The sequence below is a fragment of the Chiloscyllium plagiosum genome, chromosome 1, assembly GCF_004010195.1.
Source record: "Chiloscyllium plagiosum isolate BGI_BamShark_2017 chromosome 1, ASM401019v2, whole genome shotgun sequence".
In the NCBI taxonomy this organism is placed as follows: domain Eukaryota; kingdom Metazoa; phylum Chordata; class Chondrichthyes; order Orectolobiformes; family Hemiscylliidae; genus Chiloscyllium; species Chiloscyllium plagiosum.
Window position 1 is genome coordinate 120,636,889 of NC_057710.1, and position 19,613 is coordinate 120,656,501.

Genomic DNA, 19,613 nt, shown 5'->3' on the forward strand with positions numbered 1-19,613 from the left:
AAAAAACCTGACTTCTCTACCATCTACAACATACAAGTCAGGAGTGTTATGGAATGCTTCCCACTTGTCTGGATGGATGCAACACCAACAACATTCAAGAAGCTTGATATTATTCAGGACAAAGCAGCCTGCTTGGTTGGCACCACATGCACTCCCCCTATCACTGACTCTTGGTAGCAGCAGTATGTCCTAACTACAAGGTTCACTGCATAAATTCACCAGAGATCCTTCGACAGCACCTTCTAAACCCACACCACTTCCATCTAGAAGGACAAGGGCAGCAGATACATGGGAATGCAACCACCTGTGGTTCTCCTCCAAGCTACTCACTATTCTGACTTGGAAATATATTGTCACTCCTTCACTATTGCTGGGTGAAAATCCTAGCGTTTCCTCCCTAAGGACACTGGGGGTCAACCTACAGCAAGTGGACTGCAGCAGTTCAAGAAGGCAGCTCACCACCACCTTCTCTAGGGCAACTAGGCAATAAATGCTGGGCAACGATGCCCAGATCCCACAAGTGAATTTAAAAAAAGATTGAATTGTCTAGAAATAAATGGGGATGTATCAGATATGCAAGTATTGAAATAAAAATATGGAGAGGAATAGATAAAGCTGGGGAGAAAAATGAAAATAAGAAGCTGATAGTGGTTTGTAGCATATTGAAAGGAATATACAGGAAAAGAAAGTATTGACCTTGCTGTCACAGTTGGGTTATAAAGGAAATTGGACAGTCCAACTGAGGGAGGAGCACGTAGAAAACCATTCTCGTCAATAGGCAGAACTAAAATTTAGAGCTAATGAGAAGTTTTGAGAGAATATTTTATCCCTTGCAGAAATTTAGTTAGGTTGGAAAATGGTGCAGGGGGACTGGAAGCAAACTGTCTGGACAGAGAACCAGGGTAAAATCTAAGGTTGGGATCATCAAATGAAGTAATGGAGAAGGTAACTGGGCAATGGCTACAGACAGTGGGGTCGGGGGGAGCTGTGGAAAGAGTTAGAGGTAATATAACAGCAAGCAAGTAGCAAAAGAACATGGACGAACAAGAGTATTTAAAGTTCCAAGGTAAATTCAAAAAGTTAAACTAAACCTTACCCTCAACTACTTACCAGAGGTTCCCATTTCCTTTAAACCTTTGCAATCTGTTTCTGATGCACTGTTTTCTGAGAAATCCCTGTGCAGATCACTGCAATTGTAACATATTGGTGAAATTGTCATTATTATTACAACAGTTTGTTTCTGAGTGACTGGGTGAGTTATTTTCAGGAACTTTGTTTTGATTAGCATAAATTTGCTTATAAACAAGGTTGATACAAGTATCAAGTAAATGGAGGTATGGTATGTAGGCTGATGTGCTGTTTTTAGAGTAGTCGTCTATAGGTAGAAGTGTATTTATACATGTGCACTCTTGAGTTGTCACCTTATAATAATTTAATTTTGTGCGAATAACTTTGTTTTCTGTTAGACTGAATTGGATCACAAAGAATCACAAATGCAAGAACTAAAGGCACATCTCTCTGAGTTGGAAAAGGAGAAAATTAAGTTAGTAAATTCTGCAACTCAGCAAATGTCTGAATTGAGAGATTTGTTACAGGAAAAGGAAGTGCTTGCAAATGAATTAAATCTCATCCAGAATCAAATGGCTGAATTGAAAGGTATGAGATAGTCTGCCAACAAGGTTTTGGGATATTGATCGTGCTCCTTGCATTTTGTCAGTAATATCTTAAACTCTTCATCTTCCCATCACTGTAAAACTCTATGTTAATATAAATGTGAATTTAAAAGTTGATGATAATCTGAGGTCTTAACATTTCTCTGCAAAATAGTTCTGTTGGTGAATTGTTTGATAATGCAAACTAATGCTATAAGTGGAACAGAAACTGCTTAATTGGATGTTGTATAATTGTTAAAATAAGGAAATTTTGAGAAGTGATAGAATGGATTTTAATCACATTTTTTAAAGTGATAAGAACACCTTCTTAAGAATTTCATATTGTATTGTAAAACTTTTAAAAGGTTATATGGTAGGGGTGACTGTTGTTCTCCAAATTTTGCTGTGATGGATATTGGAAATGATTTATGCATTCAGGGCAAACATACTGGTAGGAGCTATACCTTCTGTTAGGCCCAGTAGCTTCTGGGATATGTATTTCAAGAGATAATCGCTCAACAGTTACATTATAAACACTGAGGTGGGAAGAGGACCTATCTCAACAGGTAAGTTATCAACATTGAACAGGTGTTCCAAAAATGATAACCTACAAAGGAAAGCACTGAGCTGCGTGGAATCACTGCTGCCAAAAAAGAATTGAAGGTAATGATGCACCTACAGCCAGCGGGCCAACCAATAGACAATCAATTCTGTGACAGTGGCCCAAATATTCTGATTAAGTTTGCAATCCCTGTTTCTGCCCCTTTTCAGATTAAAAATTACCAAATTACCTTTGGCTGTTGTTTTGCGCTGGAGATTTCTGGACGGGGTACTCAATCCACCAGTCTCTGGTTGTGGAGGGGCGTCTTTGTCGGTTCTGGGTTGAAGGAAGGCGTGGAGTTAAGCTGGTGCCATGATGATGTGTCAAATCCAGTAGGGTTGGTGGCAGTGGAATAGGGACTGAGTTGTGTGGGGGTTCTGGTCGGATGTGATTGTCAGGGTTATGGGTCTATAAGGAGTTAAGGGAGTCAGTGATAAGTCAGGGGGTCCGCTTATTAATTACCAAGGGGTTACAGTAGGTTTTTAATCCTCTCACTTATCCTGGATAACTGTTAAGCTTTGTTCGTCAGTTGGAACATTTCGAATTTTCCGACTTTACTGCACTCTTCAGGAGTACTCCAGATGAGAAATTGCCAGTTGAAAAATTACTACAGACTTTGATCATATTTGAATTTTAATGTATTGTTAAGATTCCTTAATTCCAGCATATTCTGGTATATATACTAGTCAAAGGCTAGCTTTAAAATCTATATTTTCACTTTGCATGAAAAGCAGTTATATTGCTGATTTCCAATCTGCTCGGACTGTTCTAGAAACTAAGCTATTTAAGACAGCGTACACCTCAGTAGTGCTGGGACCAAGACTCTTGCAAGGGAATGAACTGGAATTACTGGTGAGAGAACTGAGTAGGGAAGGGAAGGCATGTAGGCAGAATCAGCCCCTTGTAGTGTCTGTGTAATGAGATACCATTTGATGGTTTTTAGCAAGTTAACATAGCAAGCGAAAAATCAAAATGGGAACAAAAAGAAAAATTATGCATCCAAAGGAATTCAAACTAAATTGTATCGGTGTCTGTGCACTGTAAGAAGCAAAATTATAGAGCAGGTCATAGCTTGAAAAGTAAAATTATGATGTTTTATTACTTTTATCGTGTCATGGTTCTCCACCTGAATCATCATTAGAATTTCAGCACAATGACAGCTGTTGGTTAAAACTTTCTGATATAAAGCTTTAAAGAAGCATAAGAGGGATGGATTAGCTGTATTGATTACAGCTATGACCTGTGCACTGCAGCATGAAAACATCTCAATAGATATGCAGCACAAGCTGAATGCTTTCAGACTGAACTGAGGAATAGCTAATGCATCTATCACCTTATTGAGAGTATATTGTGAGCTGCCACTTAGTGGATAACAAACTAAGAATGAAGCTTTAGCTTTAGATGATATAGCTAAATATTTATTAATATTAGAATAATTTCAGAGGATTTTTGTTACCCAAAAATATATCTTGAAATAAGAAAAATGTTTGCGGCTGGAAGGGAGAACTTTTATTGCCAATGTTTATACATTTATTTTCTCATCTATTACTGCCTCAAAGAAGCATACATTTCTTGACCTACTTGTGGCTAATGAATCCAAGCAAGTAGGGAAAAAAAGTGGGGAAAAGTTTAGGAAACAATGATTTTATACAGTTAGGGTCAACTGAAGAAAAGGAGTGGGAAAAGAAATATAGGATAATGAGATTTAAAAAGAACTTTTCTCCAGGTGAGATGGAAGGAGAAAATTGCAAACAAGCCAAGTGATCAGGAGCAGGAAACATGAACAGGAGATAAAAAGACATGCTCTATTCCATGGGTCAATAGAGGTTTTAGAGCAGATTTAATTCTAAACAGGTGATTTATTGCTCTTAAGACAATGAATAGTATCTGAAACTGAGGCAGTAAAGAATAAAGGAAGGCCAAAATGAAGAGTATAGAAGTTGAGGAGAGCTTAATAAAAGGTCCCTCCCAAAATGTGGAATAAAAAGATTTTCTATTGGGATACTTGTAATATATAAGTAGGATGAGCGCCACTAAGAGATGAAGTAGATAAACTTGTAGAGAATGAAGGGATGTGGAGGCAGTCAATAAGTGCATTACATCAAGGAGAATTATGAATATTAACATTACAACCACGAGAGGATGACACAGAAAACTGAGTGGAAGATATTATTTAATGAAAGATCTATCGTTGACTGTTCTATTGAGCCGATGTAAGGAATATCAGAAATGGCATAGCTCCTCAGTAATGTGATCAGTCAGCGGTTTCAGCCATGAAATTTAACCATTGATTGCAATATTGGGAAATGGAGGCCCCTGGCTAGTAGGGCACTGGGATACTTCTACATTGAACTTCTACATGGTAGGCATGATTTAGATATATGTTGCACAAACTATGTGGCACACATTCAGTAGGAGATTGTGGGTATTGTAGGAAAGATTGGATCATTGATGGGAAATTTGAAAAGCTGCCTGCATTTGTGTCTGCGCTAAAAGGCAAAGTAAGACAGAACTCCTGTGAGTCTGCAAGTTCCAAGTGAAAGCAAAAGGCACGGCAGAAATTTCGTAATGATCCAAGTAAGCGTAAAGTGAGTGAGTGCACAGAGGGCAAGCAAAGACCTATGAGATGCACTATGTTCTGATTGATGAAACAGGTCCCTGGCCCTTGCCTGCAAAACAGCTGGAAGCAACATTGGAAAGTAAGATGCCAGTCAGTTCCAAAATGCAGTATTGAAGTGCTGAATGATGCTTTCATTAAGTTGGAGATGTGCAGTGATGATATGGTGGGACTGATGTTTTGCTGGTGCCAACCTCTGTAGGTGGAGGGTGCAGGGGGTCACTGCCCATGGAATGTGCCCTGAAATGTAGGGGAATGCTGCCCAAGGTGAGCACTCAGTGAAGGCACCAGACAGCTGCAGCCACTGGGTAACAGTTCTGACTTTCATGTCAGGAATTGGCAGCTGGTATCTGCTGGGATGCGTTCCCTCACTGACTTTTCAGGGGGATGGGTGTAAAACACACCATCTGACAAGGTCTGCCCATGACATTATTGTTGAACTTGCACGAGATCCCATTTCAGAGGGGTCCTATTGAAGGAATGATGAAAAACAATGGGCAAAGTAGAGCAAAGATGAGATAATTGAGTTGGTATTTTATACCATAGGAAAGATAACAAAGATATACTAATCATTGACTGCTTCCACTCATTGGAACTTGGCATGATTTGAAATAATTAAAAAGATAGATTAGAAAAGTGTATTTACATGGAGAATAATTGGAATGTGGAATTTTCTACCACAAGCCACTTACAACACAATATCCATAGATTGTCTTAGAAGGTAATCAGTTTGTTTATAGGAAAGATATTGAAATATTATTGGAGCAGGCCGCATCAGGAGAAATATGCAAAATGTACTCGTTGGGCCAAATGATCTGTTACTGTTTTGAGATGCTTTGACTCTGCATTGTGTTAATGTGAAATATATTAAATAATTACTTTTGAATACTCTGAGTTGTGTTATCCATTTGCTTGAGGTTGTGATTTCACTCTTTATTTATTGATCATAGAGGAGTATGAAAACTTGCAGAGGACCTACACATGCAAAACTGAAGAGTATGACTGGGCTACAAACAAACTTAAAGCTCAGCTGAAATCAACCCAAACTGATCTTGAGCAAACCAGGGAGGCGATGAAAGTACTCGAAGGAGCAGATACCCATGGTAATCATTTTCAGTCCAAACTTTTTAGACTTATGCTAGCTACTTAGTTGTATATCCTTTTACCCTGTATAGTGTGACAGTAGTGATTTTTTAAAATTCCGTATGAATAGTCACATGACAGTAGAGAACTTCAGTTCATTCCCCCAGCCCCCCTCCCTCCCTCCCTCCCTCTATTTATTTTGCAGCCCCCCCTCCTCACCCCCAATCCTGTTGAAAGGTTCCGACCTGAAATGTTAACTCCCCTTCTCCTCTGCTGCTGCTTGACCTGCTGTGCTTTTTCCAGCTTCATTCTTCATCCACTCTATCAACAGAGACATGCTATCAAAGCTTTTGCACTCATCAGGCCAGGTACAAGAATGTCAACTTTCAAAAGCAGCAACAAGTTATATTGTATGAGAAAAGGCTGCTGATTGGCTTAGAAGGTGATTTTGATTGGTCAAGGCACTACCACTGAATTCATTCTGCCCTAATGCTTGCAAAACTGAAAACTCCAACAGTAAGCATTTTTTGTTCAGGAATAATCAAATTATATATGATTAAAATTTGGCACTTTGACTGTTGAACAACATGTATATTAAAGTAATATTCCTTCAGGCATTTAGTTAACCAAATAAGCAAAATTACCTGAGCATCTTGAAAAAAAAAATTTTTAGTAGTTTTTTCTTTGCGCAATTCACGTGATTTTTAACTTTGTCTACCCCAGTCCAACATGGCACTTCCATATCAAGAAGACATCTAACATTCATCTGACCATACTCCATCAAGTGTTCCACATCCCTTTATATTTTAATGCTCTTGCAATATACAACAATACAGAGATGTAATTACAATCCTTTATGTATGTCGGAGAGGAAAAGCTCAGTGGGAACAGTAAATTACAGAAAATGCTGCAATTCACAATAGTCAGTTTGCCTCTCGAAGATTTCAGATGACAGGTCACTGGTCTCATTTTTCCCTTTCTGACATAGCTTGACGTGATCTCCATTTCTAGTATTTTCTCCTCTCATTTCAAATTTCAAATTTTGCAATTTTATGCTTCTGAATTTTTATGAATAAAGTGTTTTTTTAATAATAGGTACCATAATATTGGTGGAAAATAGCAGTCACCTTGTAAGACCTGACTGAAGAAAAGTCATTTACACTATTTCTAAGAAAGGCCAACAATCTTACACCAAAGATATGGCAAGGAATTAAGAGACCTTGATTTCTGTTATACTTGAAGAATCTGAAGAAAAATATTCTATTGAACACCAGTAAAACTTTGTTGGAACTCTTCTACTTTTCTACCATATTTGTTTATTTACCAGAGGGATTTGTTACTCCATAGTTATACCCTTGCTGCCTTGTTATCGATATCATGCCCTAATGCAATTTTAAAAGTTAAATTCTGTGCCCTGCAGCAATGAAAGTTGCCGTGGGAATGCAAAAGCAGATCACAGCCAAGCGTGGGCAAATTGATGCACTTCAGAGCAAGATCCAGTACCTAGAAGAAGCTTTAGAGAATTCTGAAAGGGTATGCAGTAATTCATTAATTTTCTAAACTTATTCAAACTATTGATTACAAACAATTTATTTCATTGATCACCCTCTAATTAATGATATCTCAACATCTAATGCAGGAGTGGGGAACACACTCCAACAAACATTTTTCCTTTAGTACTTTGCACTGTATTGACTCATCCTAACCTTATGCTTTCTAATCCTCTTAATCTGTTTTAGCTGGAGACTTTGTTTGCTGATATTTTTTGATGGCTTTCCTTGTGCAAACAAAACAAAAATATATCCCTTCCAGTTTAGATTAGATTTAGATTACATTACAGTGTGGAAACAGGCCCTTCGGCCCAACAAGTCCACACCGACCTGCCGAAGCGTAACCCACCTATACCCCTACATTTACCCCTTACCTAACACTACGGGCAATTTAGCATGTCCAATTCACCTGACCTGCACATCTTTGGACTGTGGGAGGAAACCGGAGCACCCGGAGGAAACCCACGCAGACACGGGGAGAACGTGCAAACTCCACACAGTCAGTCGCCTGAGGCGGGAATTGAACCCAGGTCTCTGGCGCTGTGAGGCAGCAGTGCTAACCACTGTGCCACCGTGCCGCCCACAGTTTTATCAGTAAAGTAATTATTATAATCTTTTGCAGAAATTTAGCCAATTTTTAAAATTTTACTTGTCAAGTTCTATTGTCCATTGTCACCAATGCTTGTTTTTTTCTATTACTTTACTTAAGTTGAGTCCGACTTCAAACAAAGTGATCAATTATGGAATCGCTTCAGTGCCAGTTAATGCTGAATTCTGAATTTCAGACTCATATTGAACATCATGTGTTCTTTGGGTAACAGATAGCCATATGTTGTGTTGATTTCTCAGGATTTCCACAAGTGAAAAGCTTACTGTGAAGCTTCAGCCTATTGGAGTCCTCAACACTGATCCTTACAGTAAAAACTAGAAAAACTGCGGATGCTGTAAATCAGAAACAAAAGCCCAAAATTTAATCTGATTTCTGTCCACATATGCTGTCAGATCTGCTGAGCTTTTCCAGCAATTTCTGTTTCTGATCCTTATAATCCCTCGAACACTGAAGCTGGTCGAGAACTCTAACATCTAGGGGTGGGATGATATCTTTCCCAACATGTAACAAAATTCTTCACATGGTTGATGGATGGATGGATGGAAGGAAAGAAGCAGAGATACAGATCAGCTTACGATATTGCATTTTGAGAAAAAGCCCAGTGCAGAGTTCAGATTTTTGAAATTGCAGGAGTTGAAGAAATTCCCCAATACTTTATTATTGATATACTGTCCTATTTGTAACTTCCACCCTGACCTTTACTGTAGTGCACATTTGAAACATTGCTAAGGAGAAAAGCTCCATAGAATACCATTTTCAATAGCAGTGAAAACAACAGCAGTTTACTTACACATTGTTCATTCTCCCCTTTACCTTATTCACTTTCTTTTTCATTCGTTACCTTACAACCATATGAATTAGTGTAGGAGTAAGCCATTCCATCCCTCAAATCTGCTTCATCATTTAATAAAATATGCCAGATTTGATTATAATCTCAATGCACATTCTGCCTCCCCCGATAACGTCTCACCCCTTTGCTTAATAATAACATATTCACCTCTGCCTGAAAAATACTTAAGGACTGTATTTCCACCACCTTTTCAGGAAGAGGGTTCCAAAGATTCATGACAATTTGAACGAAAATAAATTGCCTCATCCTGTTTTACATAGGCAATATGTGCCCCAGTTCTAGACTCTCCCAAAAGAGAAAACATGCATTTCACATTTACCTTGTCAGGACCCCTCAGAGACTTTCATGCTTCAATCAAATCACCTCTTTGTCTTCTAAATTCCACTGGATCCAAGCCTAGCTCATCTAATGTTTCCTAATATAACAACTTCTCATTCTAGGTAATAGTGTAGTAAACCTTTCTTGAACTACCCCCAATGCATTTACATCCCTCCTTAAATGAAGTAATCAATGCTGTGCAGATTATTTCAGCAGCTTCACCAGTGCTGTATATGACTGAAGCATTGCCTCCCTACTTGTGAATGTAATTCCTCATTAAAGCGATAATATTTTATTCGAATTTCTAATTACTTCACATATCTGCAAATTAATCTTTTGGAATTCATGTGTCAGGGCATCCAGTTTCCCCTGCGTCACAACCTCTGCAATCTCTCACTGTTTATATAATAAGTTTCTTTTTTATTCTTCTTGCCAAATTGGACAATTTCACATTTTCCTATATAATGTAACATTTGCCACATCTTTACCCACTCGCTTAATCTATCTGTATATTTTTGTAACTTCCCTACGTCTTCTTCACAACTTACTTTCCTACATATCTGTCTGTCATCAGCAACTTAGGTAGCTATACCTTCTGTCCATTCATTTAAATAATTTATATAACTTGGAAACAGTTGAAGTCCTGTGCCAGTCCCTGTGGCACACCACTTATTGCATTTTTCCAACGTGAAAACAACACTTATACCTAACGTCTGCTTTCCTGTCAGCAAGTACGCTACCCATACACAATAAGCTTTTATTTTACTCAATAAGCTTTGATGCGGTATCTTATGTAAAGTCTTATAGAAATCTAAGTACAGTACATCCACCGATTCCTCTTTATCCACATGTATGTTTTCTCCTCAAACTACTCCCAATAATCAGCCAACTATCAGGGCCCAGGCTCATGGCAGCCCAAAGCTCCAACTATTTACTCAGTATCACTTCCCTCATGATTGTCATTTTCCCAGGTTCCTCTCTTACGTCTATTTTCTTATTTATTGCTACTTCTGGGATATACTGTTTATTCACTTTCATGAAGACTGATACAAAATACCTGTTCAATTCATCCGCCATTTCATTAATTTCTATTAATCAGTCTCCACTCTCAACCTTTATAGGACCAGTACTCACTTTGTTAATTGTTTTCTTGTGTCAATATTTATAAAAATTCTTACAAAGTGTGTTACATTTCTGTCATACTCTACTTTTTCCCTGTTTGTGAACTTTTTAGTTAATCTTAGCTGTTTTATATATTCTGTTCAATTTTATGAATTCAGTCCAATTTTATGATCTGCCACTTACCAATACTTTAACTTTTAGTTTGATACTTCCTTTAACCTTTGTGGTTAACCATGGATAGCTTATTCGTTGGAATGTATCTATTCAGCATATTCTGAAACATCATTTTAAATGTCTGCCACTGCATCACTATAGATTTATTCTTTAACCTAATTTTCCAATTCACTTTAGCCAGTTTTCGTGTTCTTCTTTAAATTTTAAGAAATAGTCTCAGGCCTTTTTCTCTCAAACTGAATATAAATTTCAATATTATTCTAGCTGTTATCAGGGCACCATCGCTATGAGATTAATATTTTTTAAAAATACTTTCTTATTGCATAATACCAGATAAAGCTTGCTCTCTGGTCAGTTCCAGAATATGCTGCTCTAAGAAGCTATCCTGAAAACATTCAATGAAATCCTCATCTGAGTTTTCTTTGCCTGTCTGACTTTTATCGTCGAAATGTAGATGAAATCTTCCATGATAATTACTGTGCTTTTCTCACAAGCTATTACTGTTTCTTAGTTAATGATCTGCCCTACCATGTGGTTCCTGTTATGTGGCCTATAAATCATACCCAAAAGTGGCATGCCTTTATCATTTCCCATTTTTATCCAAGCTATTTCCATAACTTGGGTGATGCCTTTGTATTGTGCTAATATCATCATAATATATCACAGCCTCCTCTCCACCTTTTCTATTCTTTTGTCATTCTTAAATGTCTTGCACCTTCAAGATTCAGGTATTGAAGCATACCATCCTGCAGCTACGCCTCGATAGTGGCTACCAGATCATACTTGCTCACTTATATTTGCATTCTGAGTTCATCAGGTTTGTTTTGAATGTTAAATGAATGCAGATACAGAGCCTTTAATGTTATCCTTAACTCTCTTAGCCTCCTCACATATTCACATGACTTTCAGAAAACTCCCCATCCAGTGCTATATCTTTGCATGAGGAGAAATTGTGCTTTGCTTTACATTTCCTCACAATTTTTTTCAAGTTGAGCATTTGGAGGTTCTGCAGAAACAGCTTTCCAAAGCTGCTGACCTTGGTTTATTTTCTGTATTATGCAAATTGCTTTCTGAGGACTTAATAGAGTGGCTATATGATGTAACTCATGGCATACTTCACATTTTATCTAATGGAGATTATTGGTGAAATCTTTCATTCCTCCCCAACAAACATTTATAGCTGTGTACTGTGGTAGAGTTTTAAGTCTTCCTGCCAACTGTTTTTGGCAGAAGTTCAAATTTAGTTAAATATAGCTGACTTCCATAATAGCCTTAGAAGGAGTGAATCTGAATCAGCTACACTGAGGTTGTTATACTTCTGATGTGCTCACTTGAAGATATAATTTATACTTTCAATCACACTTCAATATTTACTGTTCTATACTGTAGGTTCATAATTCTGTAATGAAGATAGCATTTCTGAATGGCCAAAATGCCTCAGGAGCAGCTAACTAACTGCAATTGATATACAGTACAAAATGAGAAACCTGGCAAATCATTAACATTCTACTCCTGGAAGAACATGACAAACTGAGATCATAGAATTATATCAGTCAGAAGAGGCCCCTTGGCCCTGAGTTTGACTGACAAAACCTACTGTAAATTTATATTAGTCGTGGTCTAGCACTTGGCCCATTGCCTTGAACATTATGATATTTCAAGTGTTCATCCAAGTACTAAAAAGAAGTTATACAACAGGATTATTTGACACCCAGTCTTGCCCTTCCTTGAACCAGATCTCCGTCACTGTTACAATATGATAATTCCACATTGCAATCTGCATCTAACTCCTCAACCTTACTCATTATGCTCCGCACATTTACGAAGAGTCGCTGAGTTATACAGCACGGAAACAGACCCTTTGGTCCAACTTGTGCAGGCTGGCCAGATATCCTAAACTGATCTAGTCCCATTTGCTAGCATTTGTTCCATATTTCCCCCCAAACCCTTCCTATTTATGTACCCATCCAGCTGTTTTTAAAAGTGTAATTTTATCTGCCTCCAACATTTCCTCTGGCAGCTCATTCCATGCATGTACACACCATCCTACAGTTATGCCTCTATAGTGGCTACCAGATCATACTTGCTCATTTCTGTTTGTGTTCTCAGTTCATCAAGTTTGTTTTGAATGTTAAATGAAAGCAGATACAGAGCCTTTAATCTTATCCTCAACTCTCTTAGCTCCATCACATATTCACATGACTTTTCAGAAAACTCCCCCATCCTGTATCTTTGTATGAGGAGAGATTGTGTTTTTCTTTACATTTCGTCACAACTCACTTCAAGATGAGAAAATTACCCCTCAGGTCCCTTTTAAATCTTTCCCCGCTTACCTTAAACCTATGCCCTCTAGCTTTGGACTCCCTACCCTGGGAAAAGAGACCTTGGCTATTCATCCATTCCATGCCCCTCATGATTTTATAAACCTCTGTAAGATTACCCCTCAGCCTCTGATGCTTCAAAGAAAACAGCCCCAGCCTATTCAGCCTCTCCCTGTAGCTCAAACCCTCCAATCCCAACAACATCCTTGTAAATCTTTTCTGAACCCTGTCAAGTTTCGCAACATCGTTCCTTTAGCAGGGAGACCATAATAGATATTCTAAAAGTGGCCTGATCAATGTCCTGATGCCATGCCATGACATGACATGCAACGTGACATCCCAACTCTGACACTCAATGCACTGACCTATAAAAGCAAGCATGCCAAATGCTTTCTTCACCACCCTGTTTACTATGACTTCATTTCCAAGGAACTATGCACCTGCACTCCAGGTCTCTTTGTTTGGCAGTGCTCCCAGGGCCTTACCATTACGTGTATAATTCCAGCCCTGATTTATCTTACCAAAAATACAACATCTTACATTTATCTAAATTAAACTCTATCTGCCACTCCTTAACTCATTGATGCATCTGATCAAGGTCCAATTGTACTTTGAGATAACCTTCTTCACTGTCCACTATACCACCGATTTTGGTGTCATCTGCAAACTTATTTGCCATACCTCCTAAATTCACATCCAAATTCTTTATATGTATGATGAAAAATGGTGGACCCAGCACCGCTTCTTGTGGCACACTGCTGGTCCCATCCTCCTGTCCGAAAAACAACCTTCCGCCAGTACTCTCTGTCTGTACTCTCTGTCTCCTACCTTAATTGGAATTAGAATTATGTATCCAATTGGCTAGCTCCCCCAGAGTCCATGTGATCTAACCTCGCTAACCATGCTACCATGTGGGACCTTGTCGACCGCCTTGCTGAAGTTCATCTAGACAATGACTACCACTTTGTCTTCATCAGTCTTCTTTGTTATTTCTTCAAAAAACTCAATTAAGTTAGTGTGACATGATTTCCCATGCACAAAGCCATGTTGACTGTCTAAATCAGTCCTTGTCTTTCCAAATGCACATAAATCCTGTCCCTCTGAATCCCCACCAAAATCCTTCCGGCCACTCATGTCAGGCTCAGCATCTATAGTTCCTTGGCTTTTTCTTACTGCCTTTCTTAAATAATGCCACCATATTTCCGACGTCTAGTCTTCTGGTACCTCAGCTCACAGCCTTGCATGTTAAATCAGTTTGGATATTTTCTTTCTCCCTTCCTCCGACTTCACCCGTTATCTTATTATTTTCTACTCTAGTGCCAAATGTATCTTAAAATATTTTATGAACCCTGACATTCACCTTTAATATTCTGCCTTGGTTCCCACATCCCTGTCATGTTATTTGCAGCCCATTTCACAGCACTAACAAATGTCCTGCAAGGACCTCAATTCCAGCTCCATTTAGGTGCAACCTATCCAGCTTGTACAGATGCCGTCTTCCCCAGAGTCAATCCCAAAATCCCAGGAATCTAACGCCCTTCTTACTGCTCCATCTTTCCAGCCACACATTCATCTGTCTTATCCTATTGTTTCTGTACTTGCTTGCACACGACATTAAGAGAAATCCAAAGATGACCATGTTTTTGGTCTTGTTTGGTAACTTTTTCTGTAGCTCCCTAGGTTCTGTTCATCCTCCCTCAAAGAATGTCCTGTTGTTAGTCTGTGACATACTTGACACAGGTACCAGGGAGGCAACATATTTTCCTACAATCATGTTGATGGCCACAGAATGCCTAGGAGATATAATAGCATTCCAAAAATACTAAACAATCAAGGGTTTTAAGTTGGGGAGAAAATAAATGCAATAACTATCTGGAGACTTATGGGCTATAGGCTGATGCATCCTCTGGAGCTAATAGATTGTATCCTGGAATTTTAAGGAAAGCTGAAGAGATAGTGGATACACTGGTGATAATCTTCCGATTGTGTAGTTTGTGCTGTCAGTGTAGTACCCTTGGTCCTGGAGGAACGCTGTCTCGTTTTTACTATATCAATTGTACATGGTAGAAATGACAAATAAAAAGCTATTAAAAAAAAAACAATTTTGAGATTCTGGGCAAGTACCAGAGGTCTGGATAACTTACAATGTAGCACTGTTATTCAAAACAGGAAGGAGACGGAAGTTTATTAAAAATGCTATAATAGCAGAACATTAAGTTCCACAGATTCAACATCCTATGGCTGAAGAAATCCTCCTCATCTCAGTTCTAAAGGATAATCCCTTCACTATGAGATTGTCCCCTTTAGTGCAAGTCTCTCCTACTAGTGGAAACATCTTCTCCATAGACACTCTATCGAGGCCTTTCAGTATTCTTTACATTTCAATCAAATCTCCCCTCAGCCCTCTAAACTCTGTCAAGTACAGAGTCCTCAACCGCTCCTTGTGACAAGCTCTTCATCACCAGAATCATTCTTGTAAATCTCCTCTGGACCCTTTCCAACGCCAGCACATCCGTCCTTAGATACTGGGTCAAAGACTGCTCTCAGTGTTTCAAATGTGATCTGACCAGAGCTTTATACAGCCTCAACAGTACATCTGTGTTCATGTATTTTGCTCTCTTGAAATGAATTGCATTTTCCCTCCTAACTGCCAACTGAATCTACATGTTAACCTTCAGAGAATTCGGAACTAGAACTCATCCGTCCCTTCCTGCTTCAGACCTTTGAAGTCCTTCCTCATTTAGAAAATAGTCTGCAACTCTATTTTTCCTACCAACGTGCATAACCTCTCACTTTCCCATCTGTATTCCACCTGTCATTTCTTTCCCACTCTCCTAGTACGTCCAAGTCCTTCTACAGCCTCCCCACATCCTGAACTACCTGTCCCTCCACCTATCTTTGTATCATTTGAAAACTTAGCAGTGGAGTGGAAACAATGCCTTCAGTTCCTCTGTCCAAATCATCAATGTATAACGTGAATAATTGTGGTCCCAACATGGACCACTACAGATTCGCAGTCAGTCCACGAATCACTGACTGCCATCCTGAAAGAAATCTCCTTTTTACACACTCTCTTCCTTCTGCCAGTCAGCCAATCCTCTATCTATGCCACTACCTGCTCCCTGACACTATGGGCTCTTATTTGACAGCCTTCCATGTTGCACCTTGTCAAAGGCCTTCCAAATCCAAATAGATACTGGGTCTCCTTTGTCAAACTTGCTTGTTACCTCCTCAAAGAATTGTGACAGACTGTCAGGCAGGTTCTCCCCTTGGTGAAGCTATGCTGACTCAATCCTATTTTACTATACACTTTCAAGTATTCTGCAATCTCATCTTTAATTATGCACTTTAAAATTTTGACAACAACTGAGGTCAGACTAACCAGCCTATAATTTTCAGTCTTCAGCTTCCTTCCATTTTCAAATAGGAATGTTACATTAGCCATTTTCCAGTCCAACCAACCAGAGTTTAGCATGACTTCATGAAAGGCAAAATATGTCTGACAAGTTTATTACATTTCTTTTGAGGAAGTAACAAGCAAGATAGATAAAAGGTAACCAGTAGACATAATAAATTTGTATTTCCAAAAGGCATTTGGTAATGTACCACACATTAGGCTAAGTCATAATCTGAGCCCACAGTGTTAGGGGTAGTACATTAGCCCGGATAGAGGATTGGCTTACTAATAGAAGGTAGAGAGTTAGGATAAAGGGACCATTTTCAGGATGGAAATCTCTAACTACTGGAGTGTCACAGGGATCATTGCTGGGACCTCAATTAATTGCTATTTATATATATGTAAATGGGCTGGATGACACAAGTGAATGTGTCTCACCAAGTTTGCAGGTAACGCAAAAATAGTTGGAAAGCCAATCATGAGGATCATATACGCACAGAATCCTTTAGGACAGACAGCCCATTACGTTTTCACCAACAAGAAACTACTCTTAATTTACACTAATCCCACTTTCCAAAACCTGGCCCTTAGTCTTGAATGTTATGACATTTCAAGTGCACATCCAAGTACTTTTTAAAGGTTGTCAGGTTTCCCATCTCAACTGCCATTCCAGGCACTGCATTCAAGCTCCCTACTACCCTCCAGGTGAATAACCTTTCCTCAAATCTCCTCCAAACATCCTGCCTTTCACCTTAAAATTATGCTCTGCTGTTACTGACCCTTCAAATAAGGGGAACAACTGCTTTCTATGCGCCTCAATCCTATACACTTCAATCACTTCACAGCCTTTCTTTCCAAAGAAAACCACCCAAGCTTATTCAACTGTTTCTTAGGATGACACAGCAGGTGAAGCGAATGGGCAAAAACATGGCAGAAAGAAAATAAAGTGGGAAAATGTGAGGTTATTGCACTTTGACAGGAACAATAGGAGAGCTGAATGTTATGTAATGGGGAAAGATTTTAGAAAGCGACAGCACAGATGGATTTAGTTGTCTAAGTGCAGGAATCACAAAACTTGCTTCCGAGTTCAGCAGGTAATAGGGAAGCCAAATGAAATGTTGGCTGCTATTTCAAAGTGAGTATAAAAATAAGGTGGTCTTACTAAAACTATCCAAGCATTAGTCAGACCACAGCTGAACAGTTCTGGTCCCCATATCTCAGGGACAATATACTGGCATTGAGAGAAGTACAGAGAAGGTTCATGCGTCTGCACCTACATTTAGTGGTCTAAATGTTGCAGCCAATCCTGTGAACTGCATTTTCAGGAAGTATATCGTGGTCTTCGAGAAAGTGCAAAGGAGATTTGCGAGGATGATACTAGAGAAGAGAGACCAGTTTTATAGAGAGACAAGGAATGCTGGAATTGTTCTCTTTGGTACAGAGAAAGTTAAAGCATGATTTCATGGAGGTGTTGAAAATTGTAAAGGAGTTTGATGTAACAAGAAATGGTATTTAACTTGCAACCTGCCTAGACGTTCTATAGTACTCCAATTTACCCTGCTTTCAGATCAACAAATTTGAAGAATGAGGATAAATTATTCCCCATAAAGAAATTCCAACCATCAAAGTACCTTGTTTCATTTGAAATAGTAAGCCAAAATGTCTGCACACTTATATTGCTGAAGGCGTTTAACTCATAAATAAGTACATGTGCTACTTCATGACTATTTTTAATTCCAAGGATTCATCAACATTTCTGATGAAGATCATCATAGAAATACATCAGTAAGACATTTCACTGAAGTTTAGATATTGCCCTTCCAACTTGCATCTCGGGTACCTTGTTTTTTAAAAGTTTTATTATTCTAGCTTTAGAAATCTTATCGCTGTCATTGAGCAATCAGTGTGAACGTTGGAAAGGTTTCAGGCATATCTTTGAACCATATGCAAGATTAAATTTCCCCTCGCTGCTTCTATGTCCTTCAAATAATTTAAAATTAACAAATTCATTGTTTAACCCTTTTTATGTTTTGAAGGAGAAATGCTACCTAAAGGAAGAGAAGGTTCGCCTAACTAAAGAACTTGCCTGTATTCTATCGGAAAGAAATAAAATTGCTGGAGAGCTTGATAGTCTTAAATCTCAAGAAAAATGTTTGAAGGAAAAGCTGGTTAGACTGGAGTCAGCATTAGAAAAGGTAGCTACACTAATTTTAACTTTTCATTAATTATTTAAGATATCTCTTGTGTTTATCACCTTAGATAATAGCAGTGCTGGTGATTAGTTTACCTTAAATAAACTTTGCTTTTTAATATTTACATCTGATTTGAGTTGAGCATACTCAGCATACACTAGTGGACAAGTTAAGCAGACCTTGCTACTATCTAGATGGGAGTGTGTTGCTGGAAAAGCATAGCAGATCAGGCAGCATCTGAGGAGCAGAAGAATCAACATTTCGGGCATAAGCCCTTCCTGATGAAACTTCATTTCTTCTGCTCATCAGATGCTGCCTGATCGGCTGTGCTTTTCCAGCAACACACTCTTGACTCTGACCTCCAGCATCTGCAGTCCTCACTTTCTCCTACTATCTAGACGGGGCTAGCCTTGAATCCAGGTGAAGTAAGGGTGAAAACCCACGGCACCATTCATTTTCTGGTCCACTGCCAACTACACAAATGAAAACTATTTGATAGACCACATGCCACAAGGTAAAGGAGGGGAAATAAATGAAATACTTGTCCCTTGATGAGATTTTTTCTGAGGATCTTCCTTTCGCATAATCTAAAAGATCCGTTGTCATCACTATTCTTTTCCTAAACGTGTCCCCATTATGTGTGAATTGGAGGCGTCGATGTTGGATTGGGGTGTACAAAGTGAAAGATCACACAACACCAGGTGATAGTCCAGCAGGTTTATTTGGAAGCACTAGCTTTCAGAACGCTGCTCCTTCATCAGTTGGTTGTCATTGAAAGAGCAGCACTCCGAAAGCTAGTGCTTCCAATTAAACCTGTTGGACTATAATCTGGTGTTGTGTAATTTTTAACTTTGTACACCCCCTTAATGTAGTCATTGTAACGATGTAAGCCGGGTGGACCTCATAGAATGTGAGTTCCCTGATTGGGTTGTTAATCTGTTCAAATCAGGGACCCCTGGCTGACAGATAAAAGGAGTTGTATCACACATCCTGACATTCTGAGAGTTGGCTGTGAGGGAACTGGATCAGTGTCAAGGACCCTGCATGTGTAAATAAAGGGTAACTTGGTGATGGGCCTCTGCGGAGTTATTTCACATGAATTCTATTAGAGTGATGCTGTGCCATC

General features: G+C 38.9%; 1 protein-coding gene across 5 annotated transcripts in view; it reads left to right on the top strand.

Annotated features, from left to right (window-relative positions):
- Nucleotides 1–19,613, top strand: part of LOC122552612 (coiled-coil domain-containing protein 158-like) — a 172,270-nt gene that overhangs the window by 115,171 nt on the left and 37,486 nt on the right. For all 5 annotated transcript variants that reach the window (XR_006312432.1, XM_043695369.1, XM_043695388.1 and 2 more), the window contains 4 exons: nucleotides 1,467–1,656; nucleotides 5,821–5,973; nucleotides 7,374–7,486; nucleotides 18,332–18,490. Coding sequence is in view for 4 of the 5 variants with exons in the window: in XM_043695369.1 (XP_043551304.1) it covers nucleotides 1,467–1,656; nucleotides 5,821–5,973; nucleotides 7,374–7,486; nucleotides 18,332–18,490 (615 nt within the window). In the remaining variant the exon portion in view is untranslated. The remainder of the gene's footprint in view (nucleotides 1–1,466; nucleotides 1,657–5,820; nucleotides 5,974–7,373; nucleotides 7,487–18,331; nucleotides 18,491–19,613) is intronic.